At 49.4% G+C, this 26,958-nt stretch overlaps 1 protein-coding gene across 3 annotated transcripts; it reads right to left on the minus strand.

Annotated features, from left to right (window-relative positions):
• Positions 1 to 6,721: 6,721 nt before the first annotated feature.
• LOC309848756 (ral guanine nucleotide dissociation stimulator-like) lies at positions 6,722 to 12,066 on the minus strand. 3 transcript variants are annotated; one of them, XM_082700739.1, is made up of 7 exons: positions 11,991 to 12,066; positions 11,520 to 11,577; positions 11,014 to 11,121; positions 9,187 to 9,380; positions 8,551 to 8,610; positions 7,425 to 7,618; positions 6,722 to 7,173 (listed from the first exon to the last, which is right to left on the minus strand). In XM_082700739.1, the coding sequence occupies exons 3-7, from the start codon at positions 11,104 to 11,106 to the stop codon at positions 6,746 to 6,748; spliced, it is 969 nt and encodes a 322-aa protein (XP_082556865.1). In that variant the 5' UTR covers positions 11,107 to 11,121; positions 11,520 to 11,577; positions 11,991 to 12,066; the 3' UTR covers positions 6,722 to 6,745. The 3 variants fall into 3 exon arrangements, with proteins under 3 accessions (XP_082556865.1, XP_082556863.1, XP_082556864.1); XM_082700737.1 differs by lacking the exon at positions 11,991 to 12,066 and having other exon boundaries at positions 11,520 to 11,945; XM_082700738.1 differs by lacking the exons at positions 11,014 to 11,121; positions 11,991 to 12,066 and having other exon boundaries at positions 11,520 to 11,942.
• Between the last annotated feature and the right edge of the window lie 14,892 nt (positions 12,067 to 26,958).

The raw sequence follows: 26,958 nt of genomic DNA on the forward strand, positions 1-26,958 counted from the left end.
AAGCAGACTCCCCATGGAGCTGGGAGCCCAATGTGGGACTCGAACCTGAAACTCCGGGATCATGACCTGGGCCGAAGGCAGTCATCCAACAACTGAGCCACACAGGTGTCCTACCAGTGTTTATTTTAAAAAAGCCAAGGAGTCTGTCATTTGCAGAAAAAGGTGCTTTAACAGTAAGTGGAAGCACAATTCTTTGCTTACTTTCCCTTTCTTTCTTTCTTTGTTTGTTTCTTTCATTCTTTGTTTCTTTCTCTTTCTTTCTTTCTTTCTTTTTTTACTTTTCCCTGAGAGAAAACATGGGATATGCTATGGGATAGCATTTTGCAAATGAGATGCTTGGAAATACCTTTCCATTATGGCATTGTTGTTGTCGAAAAGGTTAGATTTGTAGTTGCAGCGTGTAGGTACTGTCCTGCGTGCACCCTTCAGGTTGAAACAGACTTTTCTAATTACAAGGCAATCTCCCGCACAGTGTTTTGAAACCATTTGTCCAACAGGTAAAATTGCAAGAACTTTTAATCAGCATGAAAGATAGACAGACGTCAGAGGAGATGGAATTTCGTGTAGCTGAACCAAAACAACAAACTATAATTGGTGGACAGACGCGGAGGTGACACAGGGACACGTGACAACCAAGTACCAGCACAAACGAGATTCTAGAACCACTTCTAGATACTGTACCACCAAATACAAAAATGGGGTTTATACAAAAATTGATGTTTAGCCAATCAGATTGCTTTCACTGAAACTTATTAATAAATACTTTGGCTCCATCGGTGGAGCCTGTACCTCTCCATCTGGGGAGAGTTTGAGCCCCTCGCTGGGCATAGAGAGGACTTTAAAAAAGTTAAATTAAAAAATAAATAGATTAGAGAGAAAAAATTAATACTTATAATAAACTAAAACCATGTCGATATTTATTTAATCTTTTTCTTCTATTTTCACATTTTCTCTTATAATCAATCTCTATATTAGTTGAATCATATGTGTAATTTATAGATTCACGTATAGGTATTGAGGGGCGAGTGCTCCTAATTCTTTATTGAGGGGTACACAATCTTTTTTTTTTTTTTAAAGATTTTATTTGACAGAGAGAGAGAGATCACAAGTAGGCAGAGAGGCAGGCAGAGAGAGAGAAGGGAGGAAGCGGGCTCCCTGCAGAGCAGAGAGCCCGATGCGGGGCTCGATCCCAGAACCCTGGGATCATGACCTGAGCCGAAGGCAGAGGCTTTAACCCACTGAGCCACCCAGGTGCCCCGAGGGATACACAATCTTAAAAGTTGGAAGACACCTGCCTTGATGCGGAAGCGTGGTTTGTGTCCCTTCTGATCTCTGCCCTGGTAGGCTCGCCCGATCCCCCAGGGCACGGCCACTCCTGCCCACCGCCCCCCTTCGCTCCTTGTGTTCTTGGTGGGGAGGATCCTGGGTGCCAGCCTGGGGTCAGAGGGGAGGGCTCTCAGCTGGGGAGGCTCGTGGAAATCTTAGAATGCAGAGGGCTTTCCTGGGCAGAAAGATGGACCGGGAAGAGGCGTGAAGCTGAGTGGGACACACAGGGCAGCGAGGCATGAGTCTGTGGGACCAGCCCTGCCTTCAGCCCATCAGAGAAAGATGGGCGGGGCCGGGGGGAGCAGGTGCAGGAAGGGCAGGAAGGCCGAGGCTGCAGGTGGGGCCCAAACCACGAGCTGCTCTCAGGGGGCTCGTCGCCCACGGAGGCTGAGCCCTGATCTCTACCGTCCCCGGGTCAGGGAACTTAGAGGCCTGAGAAACAGCAAAGTCCTGGTGCCTGGCCTCAAATTACCCAGAGAACTTTCACCCAGGTGAGAAGGTGTAGTAGGATAAAAACAAACAAACAAACAAGCAAACAAACATGAAAAGAGAACAAAGCTCAGGGGGAACTAATGTGGGCCTTCCCTGGGGGTATGTTGGGGGGGGTTCTGAGGAGCCCGAGATCTGGGGCAGGGCCGCTGGGGGAGGTGTAAGCGGAGCACTGGGGTAAAGTGAGCGGCCCCACAGGGCTGGTGTGGGGGGATCAGATATGACAGAGAAGAGAGAAGGATGGAAATGAAGGAACCAGAGGCTGCCCCGTTCCCCTGGGGGGGGAGTACGCGGTCAGACCTTTGAAATTCAGCCACGACCCCTTGCAAACCTGGCCAAAATGCAGCAGAAAAGAGCTGTGGGAAGGAGATCCAGGAAAGGACGAAGGCGTGGTGCAAAGCAGTGTCGTTTTCAGGCTGGGGAAGCAAAACCAAACAGCAGAGTGCAGGGGCCAAAGTGAAGGAAACGAGGCACGGACACAAAACGGAGACAGGACAGGCTGGGGCCGCAGGCAGGAAACCGGGGCTGAGGATTCTCTCGTGATCTTGGGGTTTTGTTTGCCCATTTGTCTTCTTCTTGGGGTTTTACTTACACTGAGCTTTGTCAGTCCCTCCGGGCTCCCCACTGCCCACCATGTGTCCACAAACCACCGTGGGCAAGGTTTTGACCAAGGCAGGCCCTGAGGCTGTGACCACATGGAGTTTACACACACATGGGCTAAGGAGAGGGTCGGCCGGCTTCTGGCAGAATAGCCACGAAACTTGAGGGGGATAGACTTGTGCCTGCTCCTCGCCCCCGAAGGCCCCAGGCCCCGTGTCATCTGACCACAGGAGGGGAGGTCCAGCAGGTCGCACTTTTGGAGAATGGGCATTTTTGTCAATGACACGTGATGTTTCTAGGAAGCCCTTTTCCACATGTACTTTTTTTTTTTAAGATTTTATTTATTTATTTGATAGAGGGAGATCACAAGTAGGCAGAGAGGCAGACAGAGAGAGAGAGGAGGAACAGGCTCCCTGCTGAGTAGAGAGCCCAATGCGGGACTCGATCCCAGGACCCTGAGATCATGACCTAAGCCGAAGGCAGCGGCCTAACCCACTGAGCCACCCAGGTGTCCCCCACATGTACTTCTTGACAGCAGGAAATCCCATCTATGAGATGACGTGAAAAGAATCATGCCTGGAGCACAGTTCTCACTGTCAAGCAGCTGGGATGGATCGGACCTTCCTTCCAGCGGCTGGAGCCATCAGGGGACGGGCTGAGGCAACTCAGGATCTGGCCCACCAGGCTGCAGGTTCAGTCTTCTCCTTGCTGCCCAGCCATGTCAGATGTTGGATGGTGACAAGGAAATTAGCTCATTCTTGGTCCTCACAGGCGACCCAAACAGATAAAAATCTCTAGGTGCACAATTCTGCAACCAGCTGTGCCGTCCATCATCCCATCCAACCCTGTAATTGGGAGCAGGAATTCAGTACAAGTGATGGGAGTGCCAAGAAACCCAGTAGGAACAGTGGAGGTGAGCAGAAGTAGGAGCAGCTGGAGGTAAGACCCTTCCCAGGAGAGGGGTGGGGTGGAGTGGGGAGGCGGTGGGGCCAGAGCCTGGGCTGCACCCCTGGAGAGCTGGTTGTCAAACTCTTGCTAGAGTCACCTCTGGTCTAGACTGATCCAGGAGCCCCACGACCCACCCAAGGCCCGCCAGGGGCTTACCCCAGGCAGGGATGTTAGACTGACACAGAGAGTCTGTGCTATGTGGCGCTGACTCCTGGCCTTGCCGGGCATGCTTCTCAGTTCCCCAGGTCCTATGACGTGGACCGACTGAGGGATGTGTTTACAGCCAGTCACCTCCCCAGGAATGTTCTCTCAACAGGGAGATGTTCTCAGCTGGGAAAAAACGTCCCTGTTGTCGGGCAGTCTGTTTCGCTGGAAACAAAATTCCACATCCAACCCCCGGCCTGGAGACCTCCCTGAACTCAAGGGGCAGTGGTGCCACCTCTGACTGGGGCTTGGCCTGGGTCTGTTGTCTGACGACGCTGTGACTTGGCACTGAGGACTCTCCCAGTCCTAGCCAGCCTGTGTCTGGGCAGGAGGAGGCTTCTCCCTGGGTACAAAGGCTCATGGAACCTTAGAGTTGAGAAGTCCCTTCTGAAGCATCTGGACGCAACCTTCTTGTGAGGTCGGGCCCACAAGCCTGGCAAGCCCTGCGTTCAAATCCTGCCTATGACTCAATGGGGAGCATGGAGAGGGGCAGGTTCTTAAAGCCTTGGTTTCCTTCGGAGTCCAACAGAGACAGCATTTTGCCCTTCCTCATGGGCTTGTTAGGGGGATTGACTGTCCTGATTCATGCTCTCAAAAGATACTCAGTAATCCTCAGCTTGACCTGCTCAGAGTAGCCCCCTGGGAGCACGTTGCCGTCGTGGGCTCTGGGCCTCTGCCCTACTGTGTCCCTTCAGCCTGCCAATCCAGACTCCCCTGACCCAGTCGTCCTTCCAGAAAGCCTTCCTGCCCGCCAGTATGGGATCCCACTACACTGGTGCTCACCCATCAGACCCAGGCCAGCCCTGGGGCAGGACGTCCCCAGAGCTAGTGTCCTGGACATGGACAGTCCTCCGTGTGGAGACTGGCAAGCTGGAGCCCGCTGTGCTGCCACCTGTTTTTAGAACAAATATTGGGGTGCCTTGTGATGGGGCTCTTTCTCCCCAAAACAGGGAAATGAGCTGCCCCCTGTTCCATCACGCCTGTCCCACTTTTCCCCCACTGTGGAACCATTGGTACATAGTGTCTTAGGCCTCCTTGGCTGCCAGGGCCCCAGAGCCTTTTCGTGGCTGGAGTTGAAAATGTTTGATGGAGGTCAGTTTGGTTTTTGATGGACCTGTTGGTGGGATGAAGCCTGGGCACTCCCTGCAAGCCAACACGAAGCCTGAGCCCCTGACCAGTAAGGCAGCGCACAGCCCACGGCAGCCCCTCCCCTAGTGCTCAGAGCTCCCCTTTCTCACTGAGTCCCACTCGCTGGTGTTTCTCTCTCTTCCTGCAGGGAGAGCCCCAAATGTCCTCTCTCTGAGGATCTATCTTGTGTGTCTGTTAGCTCCATCTTCTGGTGGGCAAGACAGGAGTTACTGACGACGACCTCTATTAGAGTGTCAGATCAAGGGGACTCCCCCTTACCCGACTTTGTGGGAGAGGAGGGGTGTCAGCAGGAAGCCCGGCCCCCTCTCTCACACAAGCTTAACTTGAGGGATACCAAGGTTGGAGTTGGCAGGGTCAGGGGGTCACAGCCAGAAGATCCTGAGGGTGTGGATGAGCTCTGTCCAGTGCCAAAGGCCCTGGTTGAGGCTCCGTCCATCCTGCAGCTTCCATGAGCAGCCGACGTGCATTGTAAAGGCCTCTCTTGCTCACACAGTTCATGTGGCTCTTGCTGTTGCCACTAAAACTCCATCTGCATGAACACTTGTCTGTCACCCACTGACCGACACTGTCCTTGGAGGTTCATCCCTGAGAGGATAGGGTTCAGCCAGGAAGGACAGGGAGCAAGCCGAGAGGAGTGGCCTGGCCTGTGCACCTCTGCTGGCCTGGAGCAGGGTCTGGTTGCTCCAGTGAGAGTCTGAGTGATTGAGCCCGGGGGGCTGGAGTGGCTGGAGCGTGTCACCAGACAGGGCATGGGTGAGGTGTGCTCCAGGACATGGGGCAGGGGAACATCTGGGAGAGGACATATGAGGGCGCTGTGGGCAGCCTCCCCAATGCTCTATGGTCACTCCCAGGGCCCTAACATCATCACTGCTGGCTTGTCCTCCTTATGATTTCAGGTCTCATCTATAGAGTCCTGGATCCCTTCTTTCCAAAGCAATGCTTCTCCCTAATGAAGACAGCATAAAGGAGCCAGCAGCCAGTCCCCTAAAAATGTGGGTAAAGCGTGTTCCAGTGTTGGTGTTTACAGGAATCATTCCTAAAGAAACAGACATTTATGGCACAGACGTGCTTATCACTTACATTATGAGAGTCAAATAACTGGAAATGAATTAGTTGTTCAACAGAGGGGTTTCCTGAATGCTGTCACTGAGAATGCCCAAGGGGACAGAGCGACAGTGTCTGTCCACTGAGGGGACATAAGAAAGAACAAGAGCACAGCTCCGGAACCTTCCCCACCCCACTCTGTCACATACATGTGCACACATGTGCACACACACGCGCACACACACACACACACACACACACTACACTTAGAGGGTAAGGCAGAGAAGAAGGATGCCATGTATTATAGGGGATTATTCATTGGTAGAAGGAACGTGCCTTCCTTTTTTCATCTTTAAATCATTATTTACTAAATAAACATAGTCTGGACAAAGCCTAAAGAACTCTTTTATGACCTAACTGTTAGCAAGAAATGAGAATATTGAAGATATAATTTTAATATTTGATAATATGCCCATTAGAATAGTTGAAACATAGACTATCCAGAAAAATGAAAGCATGTAAAGGTGTCTCATGGACCCAGACATTTCTCTCATGGTTTCTGCTTTTCAAGGCATGCTTCTAAATGGGAAACCTAGCTCAGAATTAAAATAGTTCATTTGGGGGCTTCCCGTGATCTTTGTTCTTTCAGGAACATTCCTATGTAATAAAATGTTATTTGTATAACAATGTTTGAAAAGAGGGGAATCACACTTATGTTCTGCAGACACACACAGAAGGCCATATTGTAGGATTCCAGGCAGAGGAAAATCCAAGTCGAGGTGAAGTGGCCGAGACAGAGAGCAGAGCAGCGGTTGCAGGGACTGGGCGAGGGACAGAGCAGTGAGCGATGAGGAGCGCGGGTGTCTCTGTGACGGAAACGTCGTAGAACGATATGGTTGTGCAACACCCTGAATGGACCTAATGAGACCTCCATATCCCACTGCAAAGGATGCGAGTAAAATGTTATGTAAACTCAAATTCTACTTTATTTAATTAAATCTAGTATGTAATTATATATATATACACAAAACAGAAGAAATACAAATAAAGCAACGAGGGCGATGGGAAAGACATGATTTCTGGTTGTAGTAAGCACGAGGTGCTGCTCAGGAGCAGAGCCTGCTTGCTCCACGGAGGCAGGGGGCGGCAGCTCGGTGGCAGGACCCTGCTGGTCATCCAGGAAAGTCAAAAGGCCAGGTGGCTCTTCCGTGGCAGAGAAGTGAACGAGGGCCCTGACGACCATCTGCCCTGGCCCCAACGGGTCAGGGGGGGTCACTGGTCTTCCTAACCCATAGTGAGCAGCCATAGCAGGGATGGCGGGGACCAGCTCATGCCCCAGAGGTGCAGCGGGTGCCAGAGTGGCTGCTTGAACAACTTCCTGAGACACATCCTTATCTGGCTCTGGGGCCGGTGCTGTAGCTCCAAGAAGAGAAAGCATCATCAGCTTGGTTGACTTCCCTCTCGCCTTTCCCTTTCCCCACCACTCAGCATGGCCTGCGTTCAAGACCCAGCCCCTGAAAGGTGTCCCCAGCGGAAGCCCATGGGGACAGGGATCTGAGACAACTCACTCCTCTCAGCCCAACTACAATCTATGGAGGCTTCCTCAGGGTGGCCCACCCTGCCTCCTCCTCTGGCCCACATCAGTCAACCCCAGTCCTCCTCACCCCCAGCCTCTGGCTCTGTGGTCTCAGCGCGCTGCCTTTCTGGCAGCAGAAGGTGGGCATGGCGCTGCAGGTCCGAGCCAGGCACATTGACCTGCAGGTAGGCCAGTAGAGCATGCAAGTTGGAAAACTCTGGAGGCTGCACAAAATCTCCTGGATACCTTTCCACCCACATATACAGGATGGCATAGATGGCCCTGGGGACAGACATGGAGACAGAGAAGTCAGAGGACAGGGTACGTATCCAAACCAATATCCCAGAGAACCCCTGTGGGAACCTGGGCCCTTGGGCTTCCAGCTCCTGTCCGAGACCAGTCGGACTCCTTGTCCACCTGCGACCTGGCAGTCCTGCCCGAGACAGGCCTGCTCCCAGACGGTGGGCTGGCCAGCAGCCTCTGGGAGTGGGAGTCCTTGATCAATGAGGGGAGCATTTCTGGACTTCTTAGGGGAGCTGGACACACTCCTCAGTCTGTCTCCTTGGCCACGAGCCACTTCAATTCACTGCATGTGCCCAGGGAGGGGTGGTGTCTGGCCTCTTAATTACCCTCACTGCACTCGCCTCTGCTCCGTGAAGATCCAACCGAGGAGGGAACAAAGGGACTCTGTCTCTAGCCAGGCCTTCCCAGGACACTCCCCATACCTCCACCGTTACCTCCTCTGCCCAGTCACTAGGTGCCATGAGAGTGGGTCTGTTTCCACTGACACTCACCTCCCACAGGGTGTGGGATGTCTGCTGCTCCCTGGGCTCTACTGGGTCACCACTCTCCCTGAGCCCCCTCTGAGCACTGAGTGCAGGTGCCAACAGACTGCTGTGCAATGGTTCCTAAATCCTGCATTCTGGGTCCCAGAATTGGGGCAGAGAGAGGGCTGGGAGGGGGCAGGGATGGAGCATGACCCTCTCAGGGGTGGAAGCTGTCCTCCATGCCCCTCTGCTCTCCCACAGTGCTCACACACCTACCCCAGTTCCCCAGGGCACCTTCCCAGTTTCCAGTAGAAGCTCTCAGACCTTTACCGTAAAGCAGGAATCACAGAGGTGTGCGTGAAGGTCCAGTAGCTCCTTGAACTCACAGGACCCTCACTGCCCTGCTGGAGAGGGAAGGCCCTCCTGGAGCAGCCAAAGCTTACTCACATGTTGCGCTGGTCCTGGTGTCCGCCGACCTCATCATAGCTGGAAGAAACACATCGGAATCTAGAGGAGACCAGGGGGCATCGCATGAGATGTCTGCGGATGTTGGCTCTCACCGCCTGACCCTCGACTAGCCTGCAGCCCTGAGGTGCTCTCTGTTCTGTGCAGGGATCCCATTCAGCTCCTAGATAATTGCCTCCACCTACTGGGGCTTCCTGAATGCTTGCTGAATGAAAGGGCCCCAACCAGCCCATCACCAACATCTGAGTTGCCCTGGCCCCTGCTCACCCTCAGGGATGCCTGCTCTGGATTCACCCACACACAGACCCCAGAAGGAATCTCAGATCTCCCTTTCAGTGGCAGAGGAGCCCTGCTCAAGATCATAGTGAGAGTCAGAAATGAGGCAGAGGTTTCATCATGAGGGGCACGGGAATGTTCAAAGAGCATGCCCACAGGCCCAAAAGCAGACGTTTCCACTGGCGCAGGTCACCAAGTGTTCTTTCCCTACAAGACCCCACTGAGTCCCTATAATACCTCTGCCCCAGTTAGGAGCAAGGGAAGCTTGGGGTCCTTCCAAGTCTCACAACCAGGCATTGGTCAAATCCCACGGAGCAGTTAGGGGCAGTGGAGGGTGCTTACCTTGCAAAGAGGAGGTCCAGCACCTCCTGGGTGGTAGCAAGGGTACGATATATTTCCAGGAACGTGTTAACATAGTTTAGATCTTGTTTTATGACAGCAGTCACCAGGTAATCTATTCCGGCCTCCAATGAACTGGCACGAGTGTTCCATACTATCGAGGTCTTATTCCTCTTCCTCATTGAGCCATTTTTCCCCTGAGGTGAATCAGAGGAGACATGAGTCAGTGCTGTGGCCACCAGGAGGGTTGGGGCTTGGAGGGCAGAATGAGACCCCAGATCTCAGAGACTTCTGCAAGAGGTGGGACAAGAGAGCCCAGAGTCCAAAAAAGAATCGGGTGACTCAGTGTCTCATTGGGTTTAGCCTAAGACTCTTGGTTTTGCTTCAGGTCATGCTCTCCGTGTCCTGAGGCTGCGCTCCTCGTAGGGCTGTGTCCATAGGGCAGTGTCTGCTTGAGGATTTTGTCTCTCCCTCTGCTTCTCCCCACTCTCCCCCTGCCTCCCTCTCAATCCATCAATCAACCAATCAATTAAGAACCCTTTAAGGAAGGGGTGTCTGGGTGGCTCAGTGGGTTAAAGCCTCTGCCTTTGGCTTAGGTCATGATCTCAGGGTTCTGGGATCGAGCCCCGCATCGGGCTCTCTACTCGGTGGGGAGCCTACTTCCCCTCTCTGTCTCAGCCTGCCTCTCTGCCTACTTGTGATCTCTGTCTGTCAAATAAAGAAATAAAATTAAAAGAAAGAAAGAAAAAGAAAGAAGAAAGAAAGAAAGAAAGAAAGAAAGAAAGAAAGAAAGAAAGAAAGAGAGAAACCTTAAAGGAAAAGAGAATATGTTCTTGGTATCCATACAAAGAATTGAAAAAAATGATGTCTGAACTTGCTAGTATCTTAGGTCCTTTTGTGAGCGGAGTATTGGTAGCACGTCCCTGCATGAGTGGCATGGATCCTGTGATTTCTGATGACATAGCCCATTCTTTTTTTTTTTAAAGATTATTTATTTATTTATTTATTTGACAGAGAGAGAGAGGTCACAAATAGGCAGAGAGGCAGCCAGACAGAGATGGGGAAGCAGGCTCCCCGCTGAGCAGAGACCCCAACGTGGGCCTTGATCCCAGGATCGTGAGACCATGACCTGAGCTGCAGGCAGAGGCTGAAACCACTGAGCCACCCTGGCACCCAACATATCTCATTCTTGAGATGAGAACACAGACGTTTTAGGTGAGAGGGCTTAGGATAGGAGGGCACGGAGGCTGTAGGATGCAGCACTGTTCATTGGCCACAGAAGGGGATTATATCCAGTCCTGCCCCTGGAAAGGGCTAGATGCTGGTGATAAATGACTGGCCTTCTGGACTACCATGCAGTGCAGTGAGGCCCCTGTTCCTGACCCTAGGGGCCCCAAAAATGTGTTCCATCAAAACAAAAGCACAGAGCAAGAGACAGAGTACCATGGGCCCCATGTCCCTTTGGATCAGAGTCTCCCAACTCACTCTTGCAAATGATCATTTGCAAGATTTGTATAACCTGAGGAAGGACTGTTGGGCCACCTGGGAGCACGAGTTAGGAAAATGCCTAGCACAGGGCAAAAGGAGTCTAGATAAACGAGATGAGATCTGGTCTAAAGTCTCTTTAATGATATTCCTATAAGTATGTGGATAATGGCTCTACTTCTGTCCAAGGCGTGGGCCGGACCATGAGGGCCAGTTTGGAGAAGAGATGGGATGCAGATTCACGAGAGTACAGGACTCTAGGAGGCCAGGCTGGCTTCTAGGAAGTGGGGCCCTTGGTGCTGCATGGGCGCCCCGGGGTCGGGTCTCCCCAGCACCTGCACTCACCCTGAGCCAGCGCCAGACTCTGCTGGCCGTGTGCGGCTTCTTTTCCTTGGAGGAAGGAGAGCAGGCAATCTCCTCGGTCACCTCCTGCACCATGTCCTCTGGAGCGTTCTGTAAAGACAGTGCCCGGCAGCCAGGCAGGAGACCTTAGAGCCCTGTCTGGAGGCCTTTGCTGGTCTTCAGACCCAGGGCACTCCTTTCCAGACACACCACAGCCCAGGTGGCAGACCCCTCCCCCAAGGAGAGAAACGTGGCCCAGCTTCAGGGCCTTGGATGTGCTCTGGCACAGCTAAGAGGCACCTCAGGAATCCCCGGTGCACCCAGCCCACCATGACATTGGTGTGAACAAGAAGGGATCACCAGGGTATCCACTGTGCTCACCCTCCTCCAGCCCATGGGCGGGAACCCCCACATATCCCTCCTCCCCCCAAACTCCAGAGGAAGGGATGGGGCTTCCCTAGGACGGTTCAGAGGGGTGGGCATCGCCTAGTCTCCTCAGTAGTAAGTACCTTATGGCGTCTCCCTCGAAATATCCTGAGGCATCGCGGGGGTGGTTTCAGCCAATGCCTGCAACATGAAAACAAGCCATTTTCCTGGGGGTTCTGGTTCCCAGAGCCCCGGGATGTACGTAGACAGGACGAAAACATCTTTCTGTGTCAGACGTTTCTGTCCAAATAGCCCTGATACCGGACTAGAGTGTGGGTCCTGGTTGCAGGGGTTACAAGTTGTGGGCCTTTGTGATCCAGGCAGTGACATCACTGCCTGTGATCCCCTACCAAGGCCCACTCCTGGTTGGACCCCTACATGAACAGTGCTCCGGTCTGCCATCTCCTCATCCCCCTTCTGCATGCAAGGCCACATCTTATCTGTACAGTGACCCCAACACACTCCTCGGAACAGGCCCCCAGGGAAGGTCTGGGAGCAGCCAGTGCCCCAGCTTGCAAACACACCTGGTTTCAGACACAAGTCTCTATGCTTACCTGGTTTGGACCTTAGATAAGCCATTGTGCCTGACAGGGATGGTCTTCTCTGCAAAATATGGATGATTCCAGCATGTCTTTCTATCAGATGTCCACAGGCATAGGTTGGATAATAGCTGTGATGTTAGAGGAGTGCGCTCACAGGTAGATAATACCTCCCAATTTCCTCCCTCCTATCAACTTCTTGGAATCTGCTACTAATCAGATCCCACCCCACAGTCCCTCCTGGGGTGTGTGTGTTTGTGTGCACAAGCACACTCGCTCCTGAGTGCACACATGTCTTCATCAGTGCTCATATTCTGGAGTCCCAGAAGACGACAACTCCACCTACAAAGGGCTGGGTAGTAGCTTCTCAAGAACTTAGGCTTCGAATTTTCAGTGAAATCCCTTAGTAAGGGACTGGCCTTGGCCCTTGGCCCTTGGCCCTTGGGTGGGAACAAGTTATGCGGATGATAGGGCTATGGATACATCCGAGGGGAGGCACCTACCTTAAGGAGCCTACTGCAAAGTTTCCATCGACAGACAGGTACTTGATTGAAACATTTAGGTGTTTACCCCTGTCTGGGACATTCCTGACTTAAAAGTGTTCAAGGGCTGAAGTGGGGTGATATCCCAGGTGTGACAGAATGATCTCAGGATCCCGGTGGTCCGCAGAAGACCAGGTGGGCCCTGAATGCTTCAGAGTTCCCAGACATCAGTTAGGGAAAATGGCTGAAAACCATGAAGCTACATCCTGGCTTTCTACTCTGTAAAGCCCTGTACTCCGAATCACAGCATAGTTGGGTGATCACTTTCCTGGGAGTGGTCTAGAAGAAGCAGAAGCCTTGGCAAGACCTCCGACACCTCGCAGTTGGTCAGTATGATCTTCATAGTCATCCTATGAAACGGTAGGGCAGGTGTTAGGACCATTTCACAAATGAGGAGACTGAGGCTGGCAGGTAGAATAACAGCCCACCAGTGGCCCAGTTATTGCACAGAGCTGGGGCAGGAAACCAGGCTGCCTGGCCTGTCACTGCCCCATGCCGCCAGGCACCCCGTGCCATCGCTGTATGCCAATCCTATCTGGGGACGTGGCAACCCTGCCCTCCAGTTTGTAATCTGTTGGTTAAAAACAAGAGAAGGCCACCCCTTTTCTTATGTGCAGTTGGGGCTAGAGTGGACAAAGTGAAAACAAGGAAATGGAATAAAATAACAAAGAGCCTCCACCCCTCCTTCACATTCTGGGATTTATGTGAGCAACTGCTCTCCCCAACCTTGAACCTTGTTGCTAATCTAGTTTGCACATTCCTCTAGGGTCATTCCCCAGTGTCACAATGGAAAGGAACCAGGCTCTGTGGTTTAACAAGGCCCAGCCCTGGCAATAATCCAGCTACATGAACCCAAACCGGAGGCCAATTAAGCAGGGTCTCCCCCGGTGCTCCCTCCTGGGAGGGGGTCCGCCTTGGTCCCTCTCCTAACTCCCCCCACTCAGTCCAGCTAATGTGGGCCACACCCAACAGCTAGGACTCCTCACCTGGGACCCCAAGTGCTGTCCTGAGAGCCCCGGGGACACTGCGTTCCCACCCACTGAAGGAGGAAATTCCCACCGCTACCCCACATGCAGGGTTGACGAGTTAGCACGAACAGCTGTGTGCTGCCGCAGGCATGCCTTGCCCTCCCCTCCCGGCTCCGTGCAAGCACACTCACAGCCACGTGAGAGCCCTGGCCAGCACGCAAAGCCTCTGGGTTCACAGTCTCGTCCTGTGGGCAGGTGGGAAACAGAGCCGTGGCTGATCTGGGACCCTCAGAACCAGTGCTGGGCATGAGCGGGGTCGGGGGGGTGTAGACACTTGCCCAGGGGGCACCTCACCGGGTGTTCATCCCAAGATGCTAGTCCTGGGTTCTCAGGGATCAATGGCTCTCCCAAGGTGTGCTTTCCCAGTATTCAGATTCTGTTCCTACGAATGATCTAGGAGGGTAAAAGCATTCTCAATACACACGGTCAAGAGTGCAGGGGATGGTACAGCTCTTCGTCATTTTTTGGATAATCTCAGGAGCACCCTCGAGCCCTCCAACAGAGGGAAGCGATCTCCGCCCCTTAACCGTGTCTCCTCAGTTAGCAGGGCAGGTCACATCTAAGGCTGTGTTGGGACTTAAGACTGCTGGAACCCGAACACCCAGTCAGTGCACCAGATGGAGCACTGCAGTTGGTGGATCTTTCCAGTTTCGTTTGGGTAGAAACGACTGCCTTTGTCGGACACTAGGTGGCTTCATTCAAGGCTGTTTCCAGACCTTGTGCCAACGCAGCTCAGGAAGCTTTTACCTTCGCTAATTGTGAGCTTTGGATTTGAGCACAGCTTCTGATTTGGTAATATTTCTGTTGATCTTTGGATGCATTGAATTAGACGGCAAAAGGCTGGAGCTAAGTTTCCTGGCAAACTGCCCCTGTCTCCAGCGTGCTCCCAGGGCAACGACAATAGGCTGGGGGAGGGGACGCTGGCGGGAGGGCAGCGCTGAGTCTTCCCTGGAAGACTAACCGTTCGTTCACACCTGAGTGAACCTGCCTCCAAGCCACCCTCCAGGAGAGCTTTGGAAGTAAGACGAGATGCTCATGGGTGCTCTTCAAACAGCTTTGTGATATCATAGGAAATGTGATTATTCCAAAGCAGCTGCAGTTGGACTCTAGGAAATCCTGTGTAATAACTCAGCACCGCCCCCCCACAGATGTTGAATGTGTGCGAGACACTGTCCAAGTATCATTCACCATCTACGTGATCCTAGCTGCGCTGCCCCCTAGGGGCAAAGCATGGAACTAGACGTTGTCCTTGCTCTTAGGGATCTGACATTCCCATGGGAGAGACAGACTATCAGTAAATGAGCAAACACAAAACAAGGTCATTTTAACCATAGTAAATGCTATAAAGACAATAAGCCAAGAAATGTGATCAGGATTGCCTGGCTGCGGAGGACAGCTCTGAATGGCATGACACTGAGTAGAGAAGCCTCTGAGTAGATGGCATGTGAGCCAGTTTGAATGATGAGAAGGAGCCAGTCCTGGGAAGATGGGGGAGTAGTCCCCGCCTGCAGAATCAGCACATGCAAAGGCCTTGGGGTAGGAGGACTGAGCAGTGGATGCCAGTACAGCTATGAGGCAGAGAGTAAGCCAGATAAGCTCCAAAAGAAGCAGAGCCCAAGCCCAGGGAAACCCTGACAGTGGGTTTGCATTTAATTCTTGATGTGATGGGAAACCACAGGAGGGTTTAAGTGGTGAACGGGCACCTTACGGTTAGTGCTTTTGGAACAATCCCTCTGGCTTCAATACAGAGGCACAAAACCCTGGACGTGGCCAGGCTGTTGAGACTTGACTTGGGTCATCCGAAAGGCTGAGGTCATGGAATGAGTCCCTTACACCTCTGGCCAGTGGGGTCTTTAGATGTGACCTACAGGGGTGAACCAGTTGGATCATGAAGCAGAACTGATCTTATAAAATGGGGAAAACATGAGGAATAGCCCAATGATTAACATGGGCCCCAGTCCCCTCTGCCCCCCGGCTCTTCCAGAGTGGGACAGACAGCACATAGGACCCTGGACTGGTAATGCTTCCCTTGGGGCCCTCTGTCCTTGGTGGGGTGACAGGAACAGTGGGACCCCTTGGCACACTTTCTCCTCAGGGGCTCACACTCTTCAGTGATCCCGTCAACCCTTCTTATCAGCAGCCTCTGCTCCCTTGCCGGATGTCCCTCCATGGAACCCCAGCCCTAGGCAACTGAACTGTGCTAGAGGAAGCTGCAGACTCTGAAGGTTGGCATCTCTGTAAAGCCACAGCCTCCAGCCTCACCTGCCTCTCAGCTCTGACCCTCCACCGCCACCCCCTCCCCAAACTCTGGTCTCTCCGTTGTGTTCTCTCACCCATTCCCAATAACAGCTGTTCCAACTCCCCTGCTCACTCACACCTCTGTGGCCTCACCAGCAAATGAGCTCATCTGCTTTTCTGGTAAACAGAAGCCTCCATACGGGAATGTCCTCAGCCTCTGTGCTTCCTATCCTGCCCTCCCAGGACCAGACAGAGGCGGCTTCCCTCCCCCATGTCTGGCTTCCCCTCCCCTCCTGTCCTTTGCTTCCATCGCTCCTGCAGCTTCACCCCCTCCCCTCTCCCCACGTTCATCACCCACCCCTCCCAGCACCACTGGCCCTGGGACAAGTCTCTCTCATCTTAACCAAAAGCTCCTGGGATCCCTCACTGCCTTCAGAGCCATGTCTCCTGTCCCCAGCCCCGCCTCCTGAAAGTGCCGTCCATAGTCACCCTCTCCAGCCACTGCCCCCCCAACTCCTGACAGGAAAGCCTCGCCATCTTGATTTCTGTCCCCCCCCCCGCCCACTGCCCCACTCAGGCCACCTCCTGTGTGGGCCACATCCTGACCCTACCTCTGGTGGGGTCCTCATCTTCGTCCCCAGCCTCTCAGCATATTTGACAGCTCTGACCCACTCGTCCCCCTCTAAATACTTTCTAGTTTCTCAAACTCTCCTGATTTTCTTCCCTCTTCTCTGGCCATTGCTTCCCAGTCTCCTTCCCAGGTTCCTCCTTTTCTCCTTTTCAGGTTCTTCCCATTTTCTAAAAATCCATGTTTCTCATTATTTTGTCCTAGGCCGATGATTCTCAAGAGAGGACAGTTTCAGGCCTCAGGAGGGATCTGGCAATGACCAGAAGAAATTGTGTCTATCACAAGTAGGGAGCTCTACTGGTAGAGACCAGAGATGCTGCTAAACACCCCGTAATGCATAGGACACTCTCCACCATGGAATTACGCAGCCCCAGGTGTCAGCAGTGCTGGCGTTGAGAAGTCCTGTCCCAGGCCTTTGTCTCCACTGCTCCATGCACCCATTCTCCTGGGCCAGCACCTTTGGCCCTACGTCTTTAGGTACTAGGTTTGTGGTGATGGGCCTCACCATCCTTTCCTGTGGCTTCAGAAGGGCTGCCTGCCTTCTGGACGTTATCATTTAGAGCTTCAGCTGTCCAAAACCAGTGTGACTACGTCTCCCCACGGCAACCCAGCCCACCACCACCCCCAGTCTGATTCTCTTCGTGTCCCACCTCCTGGAGAATCACACCAACTCCCATCCATCTGCTCACACAGAAGTCGTGGGATCACCCTCCACCACCCCTTCTCCCTCCCATAGTCGGTCTAATGGATGGTTCCTGCTGCGAATATATTCCCTCTGCCCGCTCAACCCCCTCTCCTCTCTGGTTCAGGCTCCCAGACCTCTACCTACATCCCTCCAATGGCTTCCTAAGCAGGTTCCCACCCACACTCTCCCCACCACCTCCAACCCACTTCCCATCCTGAAGCCAAAGCAATCTTCCTAAAATGTCAGTTGGATCACGTAACTTCCCTGCTAAGAGCTTTTCAGTGGCTCCCCATTGGCCTCAGGACAAAAGTCCAAATTTCTGACCATGTTCTCTCTGCCTTTGGTCATCTCGCTCATGCTTGTCTCTCCAAAAGAAGTTCTCACCATTTTATCCCTTTCCCCACCCTCCATCCCCCCCAGCACCAACAATGAAGTTCAGTCCCTGAAGTGGGCGCCATGTTCTCTCTCACCTCTGGGCATTTGCCACTAACGTCCCTCTGCTTGTAACACCGTCCTCCTGCTGCTCGCTAACTCCCAGTCACCTGCCAGGTCTGAACACAGACACCTGGCCTCCACACACCTTCCCAGGAGTCCTGAGTCCTTCTAGCTACACCACCCATACAACCCATGTTTGCCAGGAGAGCATATTCCCTCCTGCAAGGGTTCACCTACTTGGCTCTCTGCCCTAAGCAGTGACCCTCTGCAAGGGCGGATGGTCCCTGACCGGCTACAGGGCCAGCCACGGGACCCCGCATAGCGCCTGACACCAACTAGGTGCTCAGCAAACATTTGCTCTATGAATAAATAGATGCTTTTTAAAAACGTTCAGAGGGGCACCAGGGTGGCTCAGTCAGTTAAGCATCTGTCTCCAGCCCAGGTCATGATCCCAGGGTCCTGGGATGGAGCCCCACATCGGGCCCCCTGTTCAGCAGGGAGCCTGCTTCTCCCTCTCCCACCCGCTCTGCTTGTGTCTCCTCTCTCACTGAGTCTCTGTCAAGTAAAGAAATAAAATCTTAAAAGAAAAAAAAACTTCAGAAGCTGAATTACTCTTTACTGTGATAAGAATCATAATTCAAAATCACTGAAATGCCCATTTAAGCTAAAATCTACAAGGGTTTCTCTACTAAGACTTCTTACTATACGGGTTTGGTTCAACACAGCAATTTGTGATTCTTCCAATTAAAGTGGCTTGTCCTCCTGAGGGATGAGGAGAGGAGAATGAATGGCTTGCTTGGCCCCCTGGATATCTCAGATGTCTACCCTTCGCACGAGCCTCAGGGCTGAGGACGAGTGAATTAGGGGAGATTCAGCCACGGTCCACAGATCCGACTGTCGAACTGACGAGTCACGGAGCTAGCTTTTTTTGTTCATCGGATATTTTAAATATGGAGTCTTGGGTACTGATTTTTTTTTTCACTCTTTTAATTATACAACAATATCTTTATGTCCCCATGTTTTCAGAAAAGCCAGGATGGGTCTATCTCGGAGTGCCAACCAGAGTAGGGATGGAAATCTGTACCAGCCTAGGACAGGGTGGAACCAGGTCAGTCACCAACGCACAAAGGCAGGAGACAGGAAACGGAGAGGGATGTCACCTGCTTCACCACAACAGAAAGGTTCTTGCTTCTGACGGCATCTGCCTCCAGTTGAACAGTCTAGTTAAGAAGGCAGGCAAAGGGGTGAGTTCACTCTGCTCAGGCCAACCTCAGCAAACCCTTTGGAGCCCCCCTCCCCAACCAGTAAGAAAAGCTGTCTCCATATCTAGAGACATGTCTGGTTTTCTTTGAAGAAAACGGGCAAAGCAGGCTTCCTCCCACAGAGTACAGGTATCCTCCAACTACACAGATTGTCCTTCAAGTGTATAAAATCTCTCCAAGACCAGAGCTGCCCACTGTTGACCTCACTTGGAGAGCCCTGAGCCCCTGCTGGCAGCGTTGGTGGTCCTGCCCCCTCAGGGAGCCAACAACCCAGACTGAGACTTACGGGTTGCAGAGTAGAATCTGTATGCTTGGGAAAAGCACCTCGGATAGGTTGTCTGTCCTTCAGCCGGGACATTCTGTCCTCAGCACACGTGGACTCTGCCACCTAGGTGTGTATGGGGGGCAGGCAGGACAGGGAATAGAAAGTGGGAAATCAAAATCCACCTAGAGCTTTCCAGCCAAAAGCTGCCTTCAAGCTAATGATTTCCAATATAAAATATTTATCACTAATCCTACTTTCAAAACTCTACATCCAAGAAAGACCTGTGCCAGTACTTGTGGTATTAATAACTTAGAAGGGAAGCCTCCCCTAGATGGTGAAGGGTCAAAGCTGAACAGATTGTTCTGAGTGCCAAGAGCCTCTGTCTTGAAGTTTCTTCCTCAAGGTGGGCCTTTCCCTGGATGCCCTTCATGGACCTCCACCCCCAACCCACTCTCTCCTGGCAGGCCTGGCCAGTCGCCAACCTCAGGCCCCTGCACAGCCCATTCCTCTCCCTTCCGGGTAGAGCAGTGACGCTATTGTCTACTGGACCACATCCTATGATGACAACCCCTGCGGAGGCAGCACACAGAAAAGGCTGACCTTAGTGCCAAACAGACCTGGGGTCACGGGCTGTTACTGCCATTTGCTGGCTTTGGGAGTATCCTTAAATTCCTCCGGCTTCAGGTTCATCATCTATAAAATGAGTATGAACCACTTTAGTCACAGACCCTTGAAAGTAACAGAAATCTATTTAAACTGATTTGAGCAAAAAAAAAAAAAAAAAAAAAAAAAAGTAATTTACTGAGGGAGTTCTGTGGTATGTCATGGGACCCAAGGGAGAGAGGAACCAACTAGTAATTTCCAACCACTATTCCTGAAGGTGGAAGAAGAGGGCAAACAACAGGCTACCTGACACACAGTAGATTCATAAAACATCAGCAGCGGTTGCTAAAAAGCTACTGGCACCTTGTCCCAGTGTCTGTCCCTGAAAACTGAGGGTGACAGAGAAAGAAAGACATTTTCCCACATTTGTGAACTTGGTATCTGTTCTGTCACCATCCTTCATATTCCCACTTAGACAGTAGAACTTTCCAGGTGCCGTGAGGGATTTCTATCTCATTTGGGTCATTTCCCCCACCAGATCCCAATTTCTTTCTTCTATGCTCTGCAGCAGGGGCAGAAGGCACGGTGGCTGAGCTGCAGAGAGGAGGAGCCTGGGGTCAGGAATGGCCTCCATCCTCCCCGCCTCCCACGGGCCATCGCAGACAAAGCCTTGTGCTTGGGAAGCTGCAGATCCGTAGGGGAACACAGAGGGAATGGTGACCAGGGTCCATGCCCCACCTGTTTACTATCCCTATGGCTTCCCGTCTGGGGTTGTACAGACTTCCCCAAGGCCCAACCCCAGCCCCCGCTCTCTCTGCCTTGTGGGTGGTTGTTTCCCAGGTTCTCAGAGTAGCACGGCACAAAGCCAGCCACCTCAACTGTAAAATATTCTATAAAGCAACATATGATCAGCCTCAGTCCCACAGACAGACCCACTGCCTGGTGTTGAATCAGAACTTTGCAATCCCAAAGACCCAACTTCATTTTTTTTTAACTTTTTTTTTTATTTTTTTTTTTTACATAGCTGTTTAAGCCATGGCTTTATTTTTTTTTTTAACATCTTAATTTTATTTTTTTCAGTGTTCCAAAATTCCGACTTTAAATCCAAACTCCATCATCTGCTAGTTGTGTGGCTGAGAGCAAATTGCGCTATTCTCTTGTTCCCCCATTTTTTTAAATTATGGGAAAATACATATAACATAAAATTTAGCATTTTAATTGTTTTTCAAGGCATAGTTCAGTGGCAGTATACACGATCCAGACTTCCCCACCATCCATCTCCAGAACCCTTCTTGCCTTGCAAAACAGAAACCCTGTATCCATTTATATTAGTCCGGGCTCTCCACAGCCTCGAAGGCACATCCAGAAATAATGCTTAACCAGATATCTGGGCAGCCCCGTGGCCATAAAATTAACCATCACACCATTAACACTAACTCTGTCTTCTCCCTTCCTCCCAGCCCCTGGCAACTACTGTCCTACTTTCTGTCTCTGTGAATTTGACTACTCTCAGCATTTCCCATATGGGGAGCCATACCATATTTGCCCTTTGGTGACTGGTTCACCGTTTACTTTACTCAGCATAATGTCTTCAAGGTTTATCCATGCTGTAGCATATGTTGAAATTCCCTTCTCTTTGGGGACTGATTAATATTCCCTTATATGCGTACGCCACATTCTGTATACCCGTTCCTCGACATTTGGTTGCTTCTGCCTTTTAACTATTATGAGTAATCCTGCTCTGAGCACGAGTGAACAAGGATCTTTGAAGATTTCACCCGATCTTTTAGATATATATCTAGAAGTGAAATTGCTGGACCTTATGATAATCCTATATTTAGTTTTTGAAGGAACTACCAACTAGTTTTGCACAATGACTGGAACACGTGCCCACCAATGGGGCACAGGGCTCCAATCTCCCCACATCCTCTTCTGCCTTGTTATTTTCTGTTTGTTTGTTTTTTGATAATTGCCGTCCTATAACAGGTGTGAAGCATCATCTCATTGTGGTTTTTTCTGTGTTTCCCAACTAATTAGTGCCATCTTTTCATGTGAAGAACCGCCATTTGTGTATCTTCCTTGGAGAAGCATCTACTCAAGTGCTTTGTCCACTGGGCTGTTTGAGTTTTCCTGTCGTTGTGTTTTAATCTTAAATATATATATTTCAATATATATAAGAAGGTTTGTGGTTGTCAGTGATCAAGATGGCACCATGAAAATAAAATCTTTAAAAAGGAAAAAGAAAAGAAAAGGGGTACCTGGCTGGCCCAGTTGGTTAAACGTTTGCCTTCGGCTCAGGTCATGATCTTGGGGTCCTGGGATTGAGCCCCGCATCGAGCTCCCTGCTCAGTGGGGAGCCTGCTCCTTCCTCTCATCCTGCTCATGCTCTCTGTCACTCTCTCTGACTCTCTCTAGTAAATAAATAAAATCTTTAAAAAAGAAAAAAACAGAAAAGGTGGCACCAGGAGCTGGTATTCAACTCTGGCTCCTACACTTTCCATTGAACTATGCAATGTGTTCTCATCCACTGCCACAGTCCCAACATTTGCACACTGACTGCCATTCCTTCAATATATATCTTTCAATGCACACAATTTTTTAATTTTCATGAAGTCCAGTTTGTACAATTCTTTAATTACCTGTGTCTCTGGTGTTGTATCCAAGAAGTCATTGCCAACTCCAACCTCATGAAGCTGTTGTCCTGTTTTCTTCTAAGAGTTTTATCATTGTAGCTCTTATGTGGAGATCCTTGCTCCAACTGGAGCTAATATTTGTATATGGCGTTAGGTAAGGGTTATTATTTGCAAGCTTAGGTCCAGTTTTCCCAGCAGCATGTGTCGATAAGATGGTCTTTCCTCTCATTGCATGTCTCTTGGCTCCCTTGTCAACAGTTCATGTGACCAAAAACACAAGAGTTTATTTCTAGGCTCTCTATTCTAATCTGTTGGTCGACATATCTGTCTTTGGGCCAGAACCACATTGTTTCAATTACTGCAGCTTTGTAGTTAAGTTCTAAAATCAGGGAATGGGAGTCCTCCAACTTTGTTCTTTTCCAAGACTGTTTGGACTATACAGTATTTAAAGCCTTAATTTTGTTACCTGTAAAATGGGGATGATGCTTGCATCGGCTTCATCAGATCCTGTTTGTGTACATGTGTGTATTAGATGAGATAAGACACAGAAAGCACTTTGCATGGAATATAGTTAAGTTATAGATTAAAATTTTCCATTAATAATATTGATCAGTGATAATAATGGATATCATTATATTATTATATTATATTACCATGATAACAATGATGGATAAATATATAATTTTATTATATATAAATATGTATTTATATAGAAACATATAAATATATAAATGAGATAAAAGAAATGCAAATGATAGATAAAATGATAAAAAAGTTCCTTTAATGAGTTATTGCCTCTTCAAAAGTAACAACTATGATATACTTGCATGTGTAGCCTGCATCTTCAGGAAGACTAAGCCAATTTCTCAGCTTTTATTGGCCCTGTCTCAGCATAAACAAGTTTAGGCTGGCATAGCCAAGTCTGTGTTCAAACCACAGCTCTGCCACATAAGAAGGTTTGTGGTTGTCAGTGATCAAGATGGCACCATGAAAATAAAATCTTTAAAAAGGAAAAAGAAAAGAAAAGGGGTACCTGGCTGGCCCAGTTGGTTAAACGTTTGCCTTCAGCTCAGGTCATGATCTTGGGGTCCTGGGATTGAGCCCTGCATCGAGCTCCCTGCTCAGTGGAGAGCCTGCTCCTTCTTCTCATCCTCCTCATGCTCTCTGTCACTCTCTCTGACTCTCTCTAGTAAATAAATAAAATCTTAAAAAAAAAAAAAAAAAAAAAAAACAGAAAAGGTGGCACCAGGAGCTGGTATTCAACTCTGGCTCCTACACTTTCCATTGAACTATGCAATGTGTTCTCATCCACTGCCATAGTCCCAACATTTGCACACTGACTGCCATTCCTTCATCTTCGACTCCACCCCCCTCCCTGAACAGAAGGTAACAATCAGAGTCATCATTTCTGCCTAATACCAAAGCCATGAGACTCTCCCCCCACTTTCCAAATTATTCCTATAGAAAAAGAGCTGTTTGAGGGGCACCTGGGTGACTCAGTAGGTTAAGCACCCAACTCTTGACTTCGGTTCGGGTCATGATCCCAAGGTTGTGATCTTAGGGTCATGAGATCGAGCCCTGCATGGGGCTCCGTGCTTAGCAAGGTGTCTCCCACTTGAGATTCTCTCTCTCCCCCTGTCTACGCCCCTCCCCCTCCCAAAATAAATAAGTAAATCTTTTTAAAAAAATACATACAGAATAATACCTGCAGTGAAGACAGAGTCAGGTTTAACCCCAATCTCAAATTGCTTCTGTTTCTTGAACTCCTTTCAGAAAGCACACTAGAAACAGAAAGAAATTCCAAGTGAGTTAAGTCTAAGTGACAGAGCAAAGTTTGCCAAGCACTCTCCTGTTGTGTTCAGAACCTTGCTCCAGGTGCAGGTTGACTGGGACAGTGCTCCCCTCCCTGCCCCAGAGCTCGCCATAAGCTGCACTGCGGAGCGATCCCAGGACATGGGCCAGTAGACAGGTTCCAGCGGTCTGCTGCCCAGATGCTAGACAAGGAAAATAGCATCATAATGTGTCAGTGAGGGTTCAAAATCAAGGGTCAGGCTCAAGGTCTTTTTTTGTGTACCCTCGTCACTTGCTTCACATAAGTCTCCATCGCATGAAATAATGTGCGATCACTGCTCCAGGAAATGCATCTCCTGATTCTGACATAAAAGGACATGTCTGGTGCCTAGCTTAGTTTCAGGGATGAAGCCAATAAACATGGGTGATGTATGCATCGTGGACAGAAATAAGGCTCCCCAGAGCCTCTTTGTCCTAATTGCTGGCTGTTAAACTTTGTACTATACCCTGAAAAAAGGTGAACAGAATTGCTCTGTTAAATTGGTGAAAAACTTTCCTAATATGAGATAATTGATAGATTGTCTTATATAATATTTTAATGCAGGGCAATGAAATCATAAAAAATAAAAAATAACACCCACAACACCTTCAGATTGCAGTTTTCCTTTCCACAGAGATTTGTCTTCCCACAGCTGGAAGCTAACATCCTTGTTTACCTTGAGTGTCATAGGATTCATCATTCCCTGGGCAGGTGACACTGGGTCTTCTCAGCACAAGCCCTTACTCACAGAGGAGACAGGAAAACAGAGCAGAAAATCAGTCTTGGATCTTCGTGTTACTCCAGATTTGTGAGAAAAAATTCTACAGACTATAATAACCTCTATTTTAAAAAAGATTTATTTATTTTAGAAAGAAAGAGAAAGGAGTGTGGGACAGAGAGGGAGGGAGAGAGAATCTCAAGCAAGACTCCCACCCCGATGCCAAATGAGGAGACCAACACAGGGCTCGATCTCAGATGCTGAGATCATATGTGCGCGCACACACACACACACACACACACACAAAACCCACATCCCGTAGCATTACCACACCACTTAAAAGATATTGACTGTATTCTTAGCCCCACTACACAGTTTCACAGACTGGGTCACAGTTCTGAACAATGGTGAAATAACTCCTCCAATCTTGGGAAGCTCCAGAAAATTCTGCAGAGTGGTAGGATTTTAACTGCAGCAGGCACAGGATAGCCCTGGCTCTGTTCTTCTACTTTGCGGAATAGCTTCCACCCAAAAAGGACTCCACACATGATTCTTCCGATCACACCAGCACATGTGGTTGGTGAACATGGCCTCCATGCCGGGAAAAGCAATAAGCAAAAGAGTATAAACCAATCTGGGCACCTGGACCCTGGCCATTCAGCCCTTGGAAAGACAACCAGTCGCTTCCTGTTCATTTTCTCAGACCCTAAGTGACCAAGTCAAAGTCTGAGACTCTCCAGATAAAAGGAACCAGAGAGGCACATGGAAACTGATGTAAAACAGTGGCCAAGAAATGTTTCAAAATGAAAAGGCAATTTGCAGACCATCACATAGTGTGGGTTCCTTTCTGCACAGTGCTTGTGTACTATTAACATAGCATATATGTATATTTAGAGTACATTCTGGAAGAATATTACCAGGATTATGATACAATGATTATTGTTTTGAGGCAGAATTTTAGAATACCTCAATTTCTATTTTACTTTGACATTTAATTCTTTGATAATAAGCACATATTAGTTCTGAAATCAGAAAAAAAATGTTTTAATTTTAAGGAACAAATATGCAACCGAAGGAGTTCAAACCCATCATTTTTACATATGATCAGACATTATTTTATTAATGACAAAATGAGAGACTAAAAGTAAGATTATTTTAGCCCAGAGAAGTTCCATCAAGGCCCTATTATTTCCTCATAGTGCCATATTTTATGCCCCAAAGAATATAGGATAGTTAATAGGATCTGAATCATTTGTTTGCTCTGACAGGAAGGCACTGAGCAAATAATCAGAATTGTTGAATAAAGTCTATATGGAAACTTACAAACTTGATTCTAGTTTGTATCAAGGTTTCCAATTACTGCAAAGGTCAATGCTGGACTCTACCTCATTTTCCTCTTCTATTTCCAAATAATATTGCACAAATAGTTACATTCTATTATGTCACTCAATGACAAATAATAAGCATCTCCCTACATTGTTAAAAATTCTTCAGCAACAATAGGTGTTGCTGAAGGTACAGAGAAAAAGAAACCCTCGTGCTCTGTTGGTGGGAATGCAAACTGGTACAGCCACTGTGGAAAACAGTATGGAGGTTCCTCAAAAAATTAAACATAGAAATGCCATATGATCCAGTAATTCTACTACTGCATATTTACCCAAAGAATATGACTTTGAAAAGATCCATGCAACCCAACGTTTATCGTAGCTTTACTTACAATAATCAAGATATGGAAGCAGCCTGAGTGTCGATTCACAGATGAATGGATAAAGACAATGTGGTAAGTATTAACAGTAGAATGTTACTCAGCCATAAAAAGGAATGAAATCTCATCATTTGCAAGATAGGTGGAGCTGGAAAGTATTCTGCTAGGCAAAATAAGCCGGTCAGAGAAAAATAAATACCACATCATTTCACTCATATGCAGAACTTTAGAAACAAAACAAACGAATTAAAAAAAAGAGAGAGACCAAAAAACAGACTCTTAAATACAGAGAACAAACTGATGGTTACCAGAAAGGGGGGTGGGAATTCTTCAGAAACAGACTTTAACAACCATGTAATAAATAGCTACAATAGCTATGTAATAAAACAGCTGTGTCTTGGTTGATTTGG

Source organism: Mustela nivalis, assembly GCF_964662115.1.
Source record: "Mustela nivalis genome assembly, chromosome: 15".
Lineage (NCBI taxonomy): Eukaryota > Metazoa > Chordata > Mammalia > Carnivora > Mustelidae > Mustela > Mustela nivalis.